This window comes from Myxocyprinus asiaticus, chromosome 32, assembly GCF_019703515.2.
Source record: "Myxocyprinus asiaticus isolate MX2 ecotype Aquarium Trade chromosome 32, UBuf_Myxa_2, whole genome shotgun sequence".
Taxonomy (NCBI): domain Eukaryota; kingdom Metazoa; phylum Chordata; class Actinopteri; order Cypriniformes; family Catostomidae; genus Myxocyprinus; species Myxocyprinus asiaticus.
Window position 1 is genome coordinate 17,019,991 of NC_059375.1, and position 16,569 is coordinate 17,036,559.

Sequence of the window (16,569 nt, forward strand, 5' to 3'; positions counted from 1 at the left end):
AGGGCATTAAGTATTTGGGTATTTTATTCCCAGCAAATTTATGTGATTTAGTCCGAGTTAATTTTGACCCTTTAATAAAAATATTTTCGAGCGATGTGGACAGGTGGGCTTCATTACATTTATCTATGATTGGAAAGGTTAATGTTACTAAAATGAATTGTATTCCAAAATTCAACTACCTGTTACAATCTCTCCCTGTAGATATCCCCCTCTCTTATTTCAAGCAATTTGATAGCATAGTGAAGTCCTTCATTTGGAATGGTAAGTGTCCCAGGTTACGTTTCAATAAGTTACATAGGCTGATTGACAAAGGTGGGCTAGGCCTACCCAAGATTTTGTTTTATTATTATGCGTTCAGTCTCAGATATTTGGCTCATTGGTCACTCCCTGGTTTCGTATTGAACAAGAAGTCATTGCCCCTATTTCGCCATTGCAAAGCCTTTCTATTAAACTAACCGGAGAAGTTAAATTACACCCTGTAATCTCGGATTTGAACGTGGTTTAGACAAAAGTGTCCAGAGTGTTTAATTCGGACATTTATTTAAATGTTGAACCCTAAATTACATATTAATAAGTCCCATTTCTGTTGGTCAGAGTTGATTGTGAGGGGGGTTACTACACTCAGTGAACTATATGAGAGTGGAGTGTTGAGATCTTTTGAAAATTTGGTTCAACATTTTAAGATTCCCAGATCTCAGTTCTTTAGGTATTTACAGCTGCGCCACCTACTCTGTACTATTTTTGGGAGTAGTGTACACCCCCCTAAAGCGGCAGATACTCTGGTCATGGTGATTACTGCTTTTGCGAAAGGTCATGAAGCATCAGTGTATTACTCCCTGTTAATTCAGAGTCTGGGGATGAAGCTTCGTCTGATGCAAATTAAGATTTTTAATGTGTAATGTGTTTGTATGTTTTATCTTTGGAATCAATAAAATTGTAAAAAATAATAATAATAATAATAATTATTTGAACTTGATTTCTTTGCATTATTTGAGGTCTGAAAACACTGCAACTTTTTTGTTATTTTGACCAGTTGTCATTTTCTGCAAATAAATGCTCTAAATGACAATATTTTTATTTGGAATTTGGGAGAAATGTTGTCAGTACTTTACTGTTGTCAAAACAGTAATGTTCATTTAACTCAAACACATACATATAAATAGTAAATGCAGAGAAACTGATAATTTTGCAGTGGTCTCTTAATTTTTTCCAGAGCTGTATTTGTGTATAAACTAACTGCAGAAGGGCAGTAAAAGTCTAAGTGGGGAACGACCACAAGATTATTGCAAATTTCACCATTCAACCCTCTTAAAATTAGGTAAACATTTAAAGCTATTATAATTTATCTGTTAAAAATATAATTTGTTTTTTTCATAAAAAAAATAAAAATAATTTAAAAGATTTCCCTAATGGTAAAATCGCACATTAACATATTTATGAATACAAAGAAAACCGATCTTCAGTGAAGATTATGCATTTGTTTCTGCTTATTCTTTTCAAATGACAGTCAGATACTGTACAGATGTCCCAACTGTAATTTTACTGTTCTGGAAAACAGATAATGGTTTATGAAATGCCACATGAATCAGTCACTTTCATTTATCATCATGGGCATACACAATCTCTCACAAATTATATTTTACACAATATTAATCAGTTTATATATCCACTAAAACAATAGTTACACTAATAAAATGCAGCTTTAGCAACATGTACTTCAACAGACTGACGCGAGAAAACGACCTGTGCTGTTTTTGGCGAACGCTCCCAGTGACGGAGCGATCTGTGCTTCCATTGGCTGACGCTCACACTGAGAGGCGTGTCTTTAGTAGACGCGACGGAGTGACCTGTGTTGTTATTGGTTGATGTTCACAGTAGGCGGAGTGTCATCGCCTGACGCGAGGGAGAGATCTGTGCTACTATTGGCTGACGCTCAGAGTGGGCGGTATTCTCAGCTGCTCTATGGAAGCTTTGATTTTCCCCCAGCAGCACAATAGAGAAGCGCAGTGCAATCTGCCGCAGGAGTGAGTGAGTTCTGCTGCGGCTGATCGACTGATTCTCCAACTAAACAGAGAGACCCGCCATGAGAGTACCAAGAGAATCGATGCACATCCCTGCGACCCGCTGTTTTTCAGGCTAGAAACGGAAGCCCCGGTGTTCTGAACGGATTTCATGGTGAGTAAATTCCTTCAGAAAGGTTTGATAGCGACAACAATTGTATAACATTACAGCAGTTGATGAATTCTGTGGTAGGCTTGAGGTATAATTCTCTGTTGTTCGATTATAATGTTCTGTCCTGGTTGGGAATGATGGGGTTATATGAAAAATAGCCTCAGGTTACTGCTTCAGCCGACCTTTAACAGCACTGCAGAATATTTCTCTATGCTGCTATGAAATTGATGAAAAAATGAAACTGTGATTATGTTTTAATAATTATTACATTATTATTACTAATAGTAGTTTTGATTTGTTATTATTATTATTATTATTATTATTATTATTATATACATGTTCTGTACAGGTAAACATTTTTAAAATCTAAAATAATTTTCCTCTGAGCAGGTTGGATACTCATATGAATTGGACCTATGGATGAAACTCCTTTTGTCCTGTTCAAAATGCAGTTGTATTCCCCCATAAGAAGAAAGATAGAGAGCCTTTGCTTGTGTGAGAGAGGCTGCATTCTGCAGGCAGCACAGTGATGTGTCTGGTGCTGTTGTTCTCAGTGCGTATAGGATGAGTCTGCAGGTATCCGCAGGTCACCCAGAACTCAACACCGTTAAATGGATGCTGTCAGAGGCTAGATGAAAAATGAGCGTGGAGCTCAATGTGCAGGCTGGCCTGGGGAATAAGAGTGTGCTGTTCAGATGTTGATAACCTCTAGTGGATGCTGGCCATCAGTGCAACTTACATTCACTGTCCATAGGTACCGCTGCTCAGTGGAACAAAACATATTAAAGGATTCAGATTGGATGGATGGATAGATAGATGGATAAAAAGATAGTTGAATAGGTAGATACTAGATGGATGGATGGATGGATGGATATATAGATAAATGGATGGACAGATAGATAGATACTAAATAGATTAACGGATGGATGGATGGATGGATGGATGGATGGATAGATAGATAGATAAAAAGATAGTTGAATAGGTAGATACTAGATGGATGGATGGATATATAGATAAATGGATGGACAGATAGATAGATACTAAATAGATTAACGGATGGATGGATGGATGGATGGATAGATAGATAGATAAAAAGATAGTTGAATAGGTAGATACTAGATGGATGGATGGATATATAGATAAATGGATGGACAGATAGATAGATAGATACTAAATAGATTAATGGATGGATGGATAGATAGATAGATATATACATAAAAAGAGAGGTGGATAGGTAGATACTAGATGGATGGATGGATGGATAGGTAAATACTAAATAGATTAATAGATGGATAGATACAGTAGCGGATTTAGGCATAGGCGACATGTGCCGTTGCCCAGGGCGGCATCTTGCGGGGGGGGGGGGGGGTCTCAGGTCAACAAATTTGGGGGTGTGGTGAAGTGGATTTCGCCCAAGGCACCATACCCACCCCACCCCTGTCATCAACTTTGGGGACATGTTCAAGCGGGTTTCGCCCAGGGTGCCATACAAGCTAGGACCGCCACTGGGTAGATACATATATAGTTGGATAGGTAGATACTAGATGGATGGATGGATAGGTAGATACTAAATAGATTAATGGATGGGTGGATGGATGGATGTATGGATAGATTCATAGATAGTTGGATAGGTAGATACTAGATGGATGGATGGATGGATAGGTAGATACTAAATAGATTAATGGATGGGTGGATGGATGGATGTATGGATAGATTCATAGATAGTTGGATAGGTAGATACTAGATGGATGGATGAATGGATAGGTAGATAAAAAATAGATTAATGGGAGGATGGATGGATAGATACATAAACAGTTGGATAGGTAGATACTAGATAGATTAATCAATTGATGTATGTATGGATAGGTAGATACTAATGGATAGTGGGCTTGGGATCGATGATGCCACGCATCGATAATCGTAAGATTTTCCCAATGATTATCAGTATATCAGGATTTTTTCCAGATATAAATTGGGCTGCTTGTTGCACAATAGTTTTTTTTATCTTTTCAAACATTTTTCTCAACTCATTTTTCGCACTCAGCATCAAAATTCTGCAGCGCCATGGAGTGCAACTTGCATAGTTTTCCATTAAATTGGACCCAAATCATTATCAGAGGACAGATTATTTACTCTAGCCATCAGTGGATGATATATTGTGTTTGTGTATCTTTCATAGAGCCTACACAATGTATTTTCAGTTACAAGTATGTCATTTTGTGGTTTCACAGCTTGAATGAAAGACCTGTTCAAGGCTACATATAGAGAAATTGCATAAATAACATCACCATTTCTAATCGTTCAGTTTGCAAAATTACACCAGTTTCACTAACCTGCAAACTCATCAACGTCACTTTGTTCATTCTTGAAGAAGTACAAAAACCTTCGTAACTTTGGACTGCCATCTGCTGCACCGCTTCAGCTCATCCTGTGTTTGTGTGTGAGTGTGTGATCGTGACTGCGATCAGCTTCAGTAAATGTTATACCACACCTTGTGGTTTCCCTATGCTATTACGCCATACTGTTAAAAAGAGGCCAACTGCCAGTGAATTGGAAAGCATGCAAATTAGGCTTCTAATTTAAATGTTTAATTTTAACATATCGATGCTTCAAAAATATATTGATAAAATAACGTGCCAATCAATATTTTATGACATCCCTAATAGATAGATAGATTGATCAATAGGAAATTCTGGTTTTATTATCTTACAGGCACGATTGTCTTCCATATTGTTATTTTGCAGCCTGTGTGTGTTTACTTTATGTGTGAATGTGTTTGTGGGTCAGATGTCAGCGGTGCTCTCTTTTACACCCCTGTGGTCTGAACACAAGGTAGGACAGTCACAGTTTTTAATAAATGACTCTACTCCACATGACCTCCTGTTCTTTTAATTCCTCACTAACCAAATATATACAGTAGTGTCCCAGCAGGCATTTGTGTCCAAGATTTAACAGCTGTCCACATGCTTCATATGGATGCTAGAAGATTTTTATCTGCTTTGATAATCAACAACAACATATTGGTTTAAACAAAATAGAATAGTACCATTTTGGGACATGTATCATGATAATTTTATGGTTTTTATGTACCACAGTAGTACCATGGTAATCTTTGAGGTACCTTTGAGTTCCATGTAAATGTATATGGTGATCATTTAGTACCATGGCATATATAAATGTACCATGATATAACCATCTGATACAATCACTGTATCGCAGTACAGCCACAGTATTTTTGTATTTTTATTTTTTTTGGTAAGGGCAATCTGATATCTCCTCTGCAAGCTTGATTTAAATGTCTTATGCAATGCATCAGGAGATTGAAAAACTTAATCACGAAAAGAGTTAAGTTGAAGAGGTTGAAAAATTTCTGCCAGCTGAAATTGAGCCATTGAGTGTCTATTGCTACATGAAAATTAACTTGGCTTTGCTTCAGCTTGGTTGGCTGCATGCTTTTTCTTGATATCTCTTTCAGCTAGAAATGTTCAGGCCAGATATAAGGCTTGATTACTAAAGCACCACCATGAGTGTTTTTCATTGCAGGAGTCTTTAGAGTGAAAACGTAGCCATGCTCAATAACCATGTCATAAAAATGGATTTTAAAGGCGTAATTTAAGATAACTGAACAATGTTGAACTACGCAGTTTTCCTGAATAGTGGTGGGGATGTTAGCTTCTGTCATGCTATGACCGTTTTGAGGAATTAGTCAACTTTACATAGTGCTAAAATAGGGGTAGCTTGGTTTATTGGTTACTGGTGTAAGCCAGGTGCACAACAGCTAAGCTTGTAAGATTGGTTAAACAAAAATAGTTCATACACATTAGAAAAGAAAGTGAATATTGCAAAATTTGTTATGTTCTTTTTTGCTTTGCCCAGAATGCTCCAGACATTTAATTGTTCTGGAAGGATGAAGTGTGTACTTTCTGTGCCACTAGCATTACCAACAAGAATTGCAAAAAGGTGTCCCGAACACCCATTCTGCCAACTGATGCCACAAACAAATATTCCTTCCTTAAACTCATGCCATTGGTTGAGCCAGTGTTGCTTTGTCAGGGTGGTCAGGTTGACCCCAGTAAACATGCATACTTCCCCAGGGGTGTATCATCTGAAAAGCTTCCCATTCTAATTATTGAGTACAAAAATCTGATAAAAAGCAGATTTACATACTTCCTAATTCATTAATTTCTCAAAAACGTGCTGAATATGCTTATGCAGTTTGAAAGTAAACATTTAGAGACGTATTGTAGATTGGCAAATGCTTTAAAAATGACTTCAGAAGAAAACGCACACATCAAATTGGCATCTAGAGAATGTATGTGTGCTATCACGTAGAGCAATGTTTTGTTAGTGCAACAGTGTTTACACTTTTCGGAGAAATCAACCTACGAATGGCTTACATATAATTATTTCTGCATATTAAGCTAGGATAACTAGCTAAATTATACACAAACTTTCTAAATGATATGCTGCTATATAGATGTTTAAAAAAATTTCACATGATTTGCAAAGGTCAAATGTCAGGTGACTGTCTATAGTGACAAAGTATAGATCTCTAAATGTAGAATATTCACAATTTCACTCTTTCAACTGAAGGTTATCATATTGACGTAGCAACATGATCACACAGGAAATGTTGCTTCTAAAATTTCTTGTAATCTTAAATCAACTCTATATGGCCAAATTATTGACAAGCTGCATTCCCCATCAGACATGTTTGCATCATTTCAACTGTGGTGACCTTTCCCTCTGATCTTACCCGTAGCGTGTTGCATGAGCAACTTCAGAGACCCGGGTTCTGGACCCCTGGGTACCAGGAAGTAATTGCGTTCACATAAACAATAGTAAGCACGATTCAGAGGGTGCCGTTTCACCCTAAAATTGCGTTTTTACTTCATTGACAGTTAGGTTTAGGGTTGGGGTTTGGGTTAGGGTGTAGGCTTTATAAAATATTTATTCCTGTTGACTGTATTAAATCATTTACAACAAAAAAATAAAACTTTTGGCACCACTCTTTGGACACTTCACCGGGAAACTGGAGCTCACGCATGTCCATATGTTCAACAACACTTCCAACATTGGCCATTGGGGGCAGTGCTTCTAATTTTGTTAAGAACAGACTGATTTCAGCAGCAAAACTTCTGACCTTTTGTTGCTGAATTCACAGTATGATCAGTCTGGACACAGAAGCCTTGGATTGTCACTTTGACTTTCTATTTATCCTCTTTCAGAATCCTACACCTTCATCCCTCTATTCTGTGCCTCTATATACAAGCAAATGCGGGAAGTCAATCATTTAAAGAAGACAAGAACTCTTTAAGGGTTAGTTAAGGAAAAAAAGCAGGGTCTGTAGGGAGAATGCATTGCTACTTTCTAAAGCACAATCAAGACCTGCAGAGCGGGAGTGACTTATATTCTAGCGGGAAAACGAGGCTGGCAGAAGAGAGATTGAAGCCCTGTGTTTCACCTCCCCTGACTTTCCTTCCTATTCATCCCCCTGTCTGTCTTTTCATGGCTGTGACTTTGATAACTGTGGAGCTATCAGAATGACAAAATAGCTTGCGCACAGAAATAAATAAGCCATTACTGTTTCATTATTTTAAATGGGTGTGTAATGATGAGAAGCAGGAAAAGTTAGTTGCAAAATCCGGTTGCCATTGAAGCGTTCTGCAGTGTACCACCACCTTTGAAATAACATTGCACTGAAAAATGGTGCTAACAGATGATGGCCTTCATATTGGCAAATATTTCTGGCTCTGCTGGAAATCAGGCAGTGTTTTGCCCTGACAACCTTAGGGGCTGTCATACGGATCTATGCCAACTAAACTCTAAGTCAGAGGTTCTCTGGTTTTGCTTCAGGAATTTAGACTGTTCTTTGGACTGTATATTTACACTTACACTTATCCATCTGGCAGACGCTTTTATCCAAAGCAACTTACAAGCCATTTATTACAGGGACAATGGAGTTAAGTGCCTTGCTCAAGGACACAATGGTGGTGGTGGCTGTGGGGATTGAACCAGCAACCCTCTGCTTACCAGTTTTTGTGCTTGAACCCACTACGCCACCACCAGCCTTCCCTATCCTTCTCAGCCTCACTTTCATTCGTGTAAAAGTAAGTATGGCGTTTACTCTGACTATTGTAATGTCTAGGACAACACGAGGTCTTTACTTTAGATTTCAAGATTCACAGTAGAGGATTGACATTTTATAACAGAGATTTGTTCTATATTTGCATCACTTTGCCTTAAGCCACATAAGCTAGCTAGCAGCTTTTGACCTGATGAGTCATATTGCACCAGCCCAGCTTCCATTCTGGCATGTACCTCACTCACTGTGAATTCATGGTGTGATTTTATGTCATTATTTCTAGACAGTGTTTGAAGTCTGTTTAATAATGTCTCCCCCAGGTTATTGGCCGTGCTGAAAGAGGTAAAAAGGCTGATGTCAGGACATGTAAGGTCAATAATATAAGCTGTGAGGAGGAAAATTATTCCGCTTTGAGCAACACATCAGCTCACACTCAAGCCGTCACGGCTGTTTGTTTAAACCTGCAGTGCAAACTAAGCACTTCTTATTTGCTGGCAGTAACAAATTGCCTCCATTTGTCGCTGCAGTGCTTACCGCTGCGAGAAAGATCGGCCGTGCTTCTTCAGACATTGTGTATTACTGCTTTCTGATTCAATAAGATTAGAACTAGTTATGGACATCAATAAATATGCCATTTTGAGATTATCTGTATTTATAACAAATATTTCTATGGCTGATTGGTAGATTAACAAAAGTGCCTAGTAGAAGTTCCAAAACCTACTTTGTCAGTGGATAGTTCACTTTTTTTTTTTTTAATTAGGCATGAAATCAAAATTTACCTTATTTATTTTCTTAATGCATGCTACTGGTCTTGCTGATGTATGTGAGACTGCTTGGCAATAGTTTTCCAGTAGGTAAAGCTGCATGCAGGAGATCTCCAAATGGGGGTGGAATCTCCAAAAGAGGGTGGGGTTACTCCAAAAGGGAGCATCACTTCCACACATGGTTAAAGTTAGGGAAAGTGTTAAGTTAGGGGCTCCCTTTATCTTTGCTGGCAGTTTGGAGCTCCCACCTCTTTTTTGGAGCTCTGCCTGCAGCTATAACCTTCTCCAAGTTTTTAGTCAGTTTCAACACAGCCCCTTCAGTCTGTCATGTACACAAACCTGGTGTGGGTCGAAGAAGCAAATGCAAAGGTGGTGAAGAAGTGTATTTTTGTCTGTTTCCATTTAAAAACCCTGTTCCACACCCCAAACTTGGTGACAGGCTATTTTTACATTTTTAAGTAGGAAAAACTGCAGATTTGCGGTTGTGTTCGAGGCATTTCAAGCCTTAATGTTTCCAGAGGTGATCACTTCAGAATGAAACACGTGTCAGATGGGGAGAAAGTGGCTGGAGTTTACTCATATATTTTAATGCAGGCATTTTTTGGAGGTATCTTGGGATGTGCAGCATGAGTAAATGAAAGTTTTGGACCCCTTGAGTTACAGTACATTGTATGGACAAAAGCACTTAAACACCGTATTCACCCTCCAAAAAAATCTTCGTCTGATATTCCGTAGAATAAAGTCATACAAGTTTGAGACGGAATAACGGTGAGTAAATGAGAGAATTCTCATATTTGGTGAACTATTCCTTTAATCATATAGCAGAGGCTTTTTATCCAAAGCAACTTACAAATGTGGGACATCAAAAGCTGTTGACACAAGCAGTTCCAGAATCTAGTGACAGCCTTGTCAATGTATAAAGCACTTTTTTTTTTTCTCGTGAATTTTGAGTAAATGTTGTTTAAAAAAGTGTTCCTTTAAATTCAGCAGTTTTATGACCCACATCTTTTACATTTTCTAATATTAAACTATATTATATTGTATATATTGTGTTCTTTATGTTTACAGTAAGGACCAGCGGTTGACAGCAGCCTGTTCCCATGCAAGATGAGCTCATCTCCTGTCGTCTCACGTGTTTCCGTCGACATCCTGGAGGAACTGCAGCTCTTTGCAGCTCAGAATCTGGAGAAGGTTGAGATCAATAAATACTATGAGGTCATACGGGAGCTGGGGAAAGGCACCTATGGGAAGGTGGACCTTGTCATCCATAAGATCAGAGGTATAGCACAGCTCCGAAACAATTTACTTAAATGTTTAGGAATGTTGAGGTTTCCAGACCCAGTAGACAATTTCTTGATGGACCTTGCTTTGTGCACGGGCATTGTCTTGCTGGAACAATAAAGAAATACCCCATTCTACAAAAACTATTTGTCTGAATAGGAGATTGCATGGCTGTATGCTAGATTTCATTCACCTATTAGTAACTGTTAATTAGAAGGAGGTATCCACATACGTTTGGACATGATGTGTATATTGATTAAGGGCCTAACTGTTTTCTCTTAATTTCTCAACCCACAGGCACCAAGATGGCTCTGAAATTTCTAAAGAAGAAAACAACCAAGCTGAAGAGTTTCTTAAGAGAGTACAGCATCTCCCTCTATCTTTCGCCATGTCCCTTTATAATCAATATGTTTGGCATTGCGTTTGAATCTGAAGAGTACTACGTTTTTGCACAGGAGTATGCCCCATCTGGTGACCTGTTTGATATTATTCCACCACAGGTAATGGCGTGTCATAATTGTGCAGGTGTAATACAGTCATTAATGGTTTTTAAAGTTATTAAATCTTTCTTTATATACAGTGGACCCAAAAAGTAATTAAACACTTTTTGGACATTTAAGTCATTCTTAAAAATATCGAAATATCATAGATTATATACAAAATATGACTTGCATGTCAGTAAAATTAATTCAGTAATCGCTTTAACTAATGTTTTTTTTTTTTCACCCAATTTGGAATGCCCAATTCCCAGTGCGCTTTTAAGTCCTCGTGGTCACGTAGTGATTCGCCTCAATCCGGGTGGTGGAGGATGAATCCCAGTTGCGTCTGAGACCATCAATCCGCGCATCTTATCACGTGGCTTGTTGAGCGCGTTGCCACAGAGACATAGCGCGTGTGGAGGCTTCACACCCTCCACCGCGGCATCCACGTTCAACTCACCACGCGCCCCACTCGAATGAACCACATTATAGCTACGACGAGGAGGTTACCCCATGTGACTTTACCCTCCCTAGCAACCGGGCGAATTTGGTTGCTTAGGAGACCTGGCTGGAGTCACTCAACATGCCCTGGGATTTGAACTAGTGAACTAGCGAACTCCAGGGGTGGTAGCCAGCATCTTTTACTTGTAAGAGTCAGTGTTTACATGCACTTAAGGAAACGGTTTATTCCAGGGTTTTTGCAGAAAGCGGTGTTCAGAAGCGTCATGTAAACGAGAACGCCGGTTTCCTTACGTCATTTAAGGGATTAGGAGAAAGTGGTTTAACACAACAGGTTTTCTCCCAGAGAACGTGGCTAATGTGGTCACGTAAACGCTTAAGCGGTGTTCTTACAGGTTTTTGAAGAGTGCGCATGTGCGTGAACAGACCGAATAACTAATGTCATAGGATGGAGCCCAATAACAAGTCAACACAGTGGAAAGAATTCAACATTTCTGGGAGTGCAGAGGAAAAAGCACATATACTTTAAACTATAGCCATTTTTACACACCAATGTAAAATATCGATAGTCCCTCACATTCACGTATATGCGCTCGTACATTTTAGGAATCCCGGAGTTTTACGTAAGAGGAAAACCCCACTATTGCAGCGCAATTCTGCTGCAGGTCACGATTGAAAGTTAAGGAAACAAACAGCAATAACTCTGGAATATCTGGAAAGAGTCATTCATTCGGTAATCAGACTACACTGTTCTTGCTGTGTGTTTCGAATGTAGATTCAAAAGAACCATCTCATAAGAGTCATTTGTTCGGGAATCGGACTACACTCGTTATGCTTTAAATTCATAAGAACTGACTCAGAAGAGTCATGTATTTGGTAGTCTGACTACACTGTTTGTGCAGTGTGTTTTGCGCTGTAGATTAAGAAGAACCGGCTCATAAGCGTCTTTAATTCAGGAATCTGACTACACTGTTCTTGCTGTGTGTTTTGTGCTGTAGATTTAAAAGAATCGTCACATAAGAGAAATTTGTACAGGAATTGGACTACACTGGTCGTGTTTTAAATTCAAAAGAATTGACTCAGAATAGTAATTTGTTCGGAAATCGGACTACACTGTTCGTGCTGTATGTTTCGTGTCATAAATTCAAAAGAACCGACTCAGAATAGTCATTTGTTCGGTAATCGGACTACACTGTTTGCATTGAATGTTTCATGCTGTAGATTAAAATGAACCAGCTCATAAGAGTTATTTGTTTGGGAATCGGACTACCTGGTAGCACTGTATGTTTTGCACTGTACATTCAAAAGAACCGGCTCAGAATCATTTGTCTGGGATTCGGACTTCACTGGACATTCTGTGTGTTTCACGCTGTAGATTCAGTAGTGGGGCTTCGCTGCCACATAATGTTCTGCAGGAAACACTGTCAGAGTATTTTAGTACTAAATGCATGTTCGAGAACTATTAACGGACCCAAAAGTCATGAAATTCATATGGTTTCGATATTTTCCAAAAAATGGAACTGGCTTTCGGATCACAACCCTATGCATCAGTGACTGATTTTTGCTTCCAATCTATTCTCACAGGTGGGTCTTCCAGAACCAGTGGCTAAGCGTTGTGTCCATCAAGTGGCCATTGCCCTGGACTACCTCCATTCAAAAAAGCTGGTGCATCGAGACATCAAGCCCGAGAACATCTTAATCTTTGACAAGGAGTGCCGCAAGGTAAAGTTGTCAGACTTTGGTATGACACGACGAGCTGGATCACCAGTGAAACGTGTGAGTGGAACCATCCCCTACACGGCTCCCGAGCTCTGCGACACGTCCAAACACGAGGGCTTCTGCGTGGACTACAGCACGGACGTCTGGGCCTTCGGAGTGCTCCTCTTCTGCATGCTCACTGGTAACTTTCCCTGGGAGAAGGCCATGCCGTCCGACACCTTCTATGAGGAGTTTGTGCGCTGGCAGAAGCGAAGGACAGGTACGGTGCCGTCACAGTGGCGCCGCTTCACGGATGAAGCATTGCGCATGTTTCGAAAGCTTCTGTCCTTGGAGCAGGAACGACGGTGCTCCGTCAAAGAGATGTTTGCGCATTTTGGCCACCGTTGGATGCTGGATGGTCAGGGTGGTGGAAGCCATCAACAAGCTGTGCTGAACTCTTCATCTGAGGAGGAAGAGCTGCTGGTGAACCGTATGAAACAGCAGACCTTGTCGCCAGTGGCCAGCACGAGCAAAAATAACGCAATGGAGCCTGTAACCGCCGCGGCGCACCACTTCACCTCTGTGTCCACAAACAGCTCCGTTTCTTCCACCAATAGCTATGAGCGCACAGCCAGAGACAGCCCCCCTAGTAGCCGCATCCTGGTCACAACCCCTATAGAGATCTGCGTTTAGAGACTGGTCAGTATGCGCAAGTTAATTCACAGCTTCCCGACAAAATCAACTTTAGCACACAACCAGACGCATACACAAGTGACTAAAACTTTCAAACACTCGCACATGTCCTGAAAGGAGTTTGCAGAATACAAGAGCACTATTAAATAGATGGAAACTAAGCAAAAAATTATGTAAACAGTGTAGTTTATGAAGATGAACTTAACTTGTGATCTGTATCTATTTGATTCTACAGTGTTCAGTGAGTTGGCTCGTTAAATGAGACCAGCCTTTAGCTGTGCTTCTTTGCTAACATTCCTTGTACGTCAATGTACGTATTTCTGCAGTAGAAAACAGTCTGTGAAGAGGGCGAGTTGTGCTGAGACAATGAAATACTGTGTAGGTCGTACTTTCTAACTCATGGCTTAGCAATGAACCAATAAATTAGTGTATTGAAAGGAAGATTTATAAGCTTAAATCCAGTTTGTGGGAAGATTATGAAGGCTTCCCCAAAACTTCTTAAAAGCAATATATGAAGCAAAAAAGGAGATGAGAGCAAAGGAGAATATCGGGGATCTACATTTTTTTTTTTTTTGACAAATGTACGCAAACAGCGAAAATTGGGCCTAAAGACATAGATGAGAAAATAGAACGTATGACATATGCATCTGTAGTATCGTGAGTGTGTGTGAGTGTTTGAGGGTTTGTGCGTACAAATTAGTTGTTTAGTTATTTAAGGCCTGATTTACTAAAACGTTCATTACATGCAACAAAACGAACGTTTTCAGGTTTATCATGACGTGCTTTGATCATGTCGTATTGCATGTACTCAAAATGTTTATAAAGACTTGTAGACTGTTTTGAATTTACTTAATTTATCAGGACTTCTAGATATATATTTTTTCAGTTGATCTATTGTAGTTTACAAACATCGTAAAGTAGTTTACAATGTTTTCAATATCATCTGTTTTGGTACTTTGTTGACGCAGCTGTGCCAAACTCTGTTTATATTGTGCGGCAGCACATCAAAGCTTATTTTCTCTCCCATCAAACAGATGTCAGGTAGTTATCTACTACTCATGACTGACAAGAATTAAAAAAATAAAGATGAAAGAGAAAAAGCTAAACGTTTATTCCTAATGTTTTCGATTGTTTTTGAGAGTTTGACTTTGAGATTTCTGTTGCAAAAACAGTTTGTTTTTGAGTTGTACTTTATGTACTAGTCAAAGTGGTAAACATACCTATTTGAAGATTTTCAGGTTGAAAAGAAGTATTTTTGCCTGTTTTTTTGTTTTTTTTCTCCTTTTAATTAAGTCTTTGTTACTTATATTTTTCCTACACTGGTTTAAACCAAAACACAAAAGAAAGACATTGCAGATGTGTGCAATCACATTCTAATAACTGCATGTTGAGTAAAGCAAACATCTATTTAAAAAAAAAAAAATGATTTAAGATATGTGAGAAATGTTGTAATGTGAAAATTTGCTGTCAAATTTCTTGCATAATGTTTCAGAGTGCAATTGTAGTAGATGACGTAGGGCAAAAGATCAAGCCGAATTAATAATTGTTAGTTTTGTTGTGTCGTGTTTGTATGCTGCTGCTGCTGTTGTTCTTAATTTCTCACTGAGATAAAGAACTACCTGAAAAAGCCTGTATGTATGCAGCCCCATTAGAAGCAGAAATAAGTAATGCCTGCACCACTGCCGTCAACTTATGAAAGTGATTTAATTTTAGGTCAAGTTTAAAGAAGTCTAAAGGGAAGACTCTAGGCTTGCTGAGAAATTGAGTTTGCCATTTAAGTTTTTATTGGAATTGGTACAATATATTTTGTGTTTAAATGTTTTTTATTTTTTCTGCATGAAATATCAACATGTACTGGTAATATGAGAAGAAAAAAAAGATTAGATATAATAGCCTTCTTCACATCAAAAGTGGGCCATTCGTCTATAACAGCATAAATATCGTGTCCTTGCATATCGAAGACATTTTGTGGAACTCTGCTGATTGTGCAATTATACTTCCTGACCATGAGATGTCGACTTTTGGCATTAAATGCAGAGTTAGTCAAGAAAGTGGCAGTGTTTTTACCCTATTAGTAACAAATGAAAAGAACACCCCATTGAGGATTTTGTGATTTTTGTGAAAGTGCTAAACTTTGCTCAAGCTTTTTGGTTTATGGTGATTTTGATCAGCTATCAGTGGGCTTTTAGTCACTTCAAAACAAACTCTGAAACTCATGTCCAAATTCTGTCTTTGCAATACAACTGTCTTCCTGTAAGTTCAGATTTATTCAAAAATAAATCTTGGCCAGAAATGTGCACGTCTTTTTTTTTTTAGGATTCACTTATGGGTTGGTTCATATTAATCCTATCAACAAATAAGCGAAGCAAAAAAATAAAAAAATAAATGAGAGAGAGAGAGACCTGTTGGTAAACACTATTTTCAAAACATCTAAACCTAAAAATAGCTTAATTTAACATTACAAAGGAATTGTTTATTGAAAAATTTAAATGAAATGCTAATATTACTAATACAGACTTCTCGCACTAAATTCAGTGCAAAGAGGTCGAAAGTTCTGCTGATGAAATTTGGTCTGTGGTTATCGAAATTCAAGTGGCCAAAAGTTGGAAGTGTTGCTGAGGTCAAATGTCCACGGGGGGCACCAAAAGCAATTTGTATTTTTAGTTATTTAGTTTTAATTTAGGTAATAGTCAACAGTAATGCATTTTTTTATTAACCCTCTTCTCTATCCCCAACCCCCAACCTAAATCTAACCGTCAGTGAAGAAAAATGTAATTTAGAGCAAAAACACAACTTCCGAATCGTGCTGCTCACCATTGTTTATGTGAACGTGATTACTTCCTGGTTTTCATGAGGCCAGAAATCGCGTCTCTGAGTTAACACAATTACTGCCTGATTTCCATGGGACTACAACCCATGTCTCTGAGATTGCGCACAC

The 16,569-nt window shown here is 38.7% G+C and overlaps 1 protein-coding gene across 1 annotated transcript; it reads left to right on the forward strand.

Moving 5' to 3' along the window:
• Positions 1 to 1,974: 1,974 nt before the first annotated feature.
• LOC127422835 (serine/threonine-protein kinase SBK1) lies at positions 1,975 to 15,916 on the forward strand. Its single transcript, XM_051666630.1, has 4 exons — positions 1,975 to 2,175; positions 10,090 to 10,300; positions 10,600 to 10,802; positions 12,825 to 15,916. The coding sequence occupies exons 2-4, from the start codon at positions 10,129 to 10,131 to the stop codon at positions 13,629 to 13,631; spliced, it is 1,182 nt and encodes a 393-aa protein (XP_051522590.1). The 5' UTR covers positions 1,975 to 2,175; positions 10,090 to 10,128; the 3' UTR covers positions 13,632 to 15,916.
• The last annotated feature ends 653 nt before the right edge of the window (positions 15,917 to 16,569 follow it).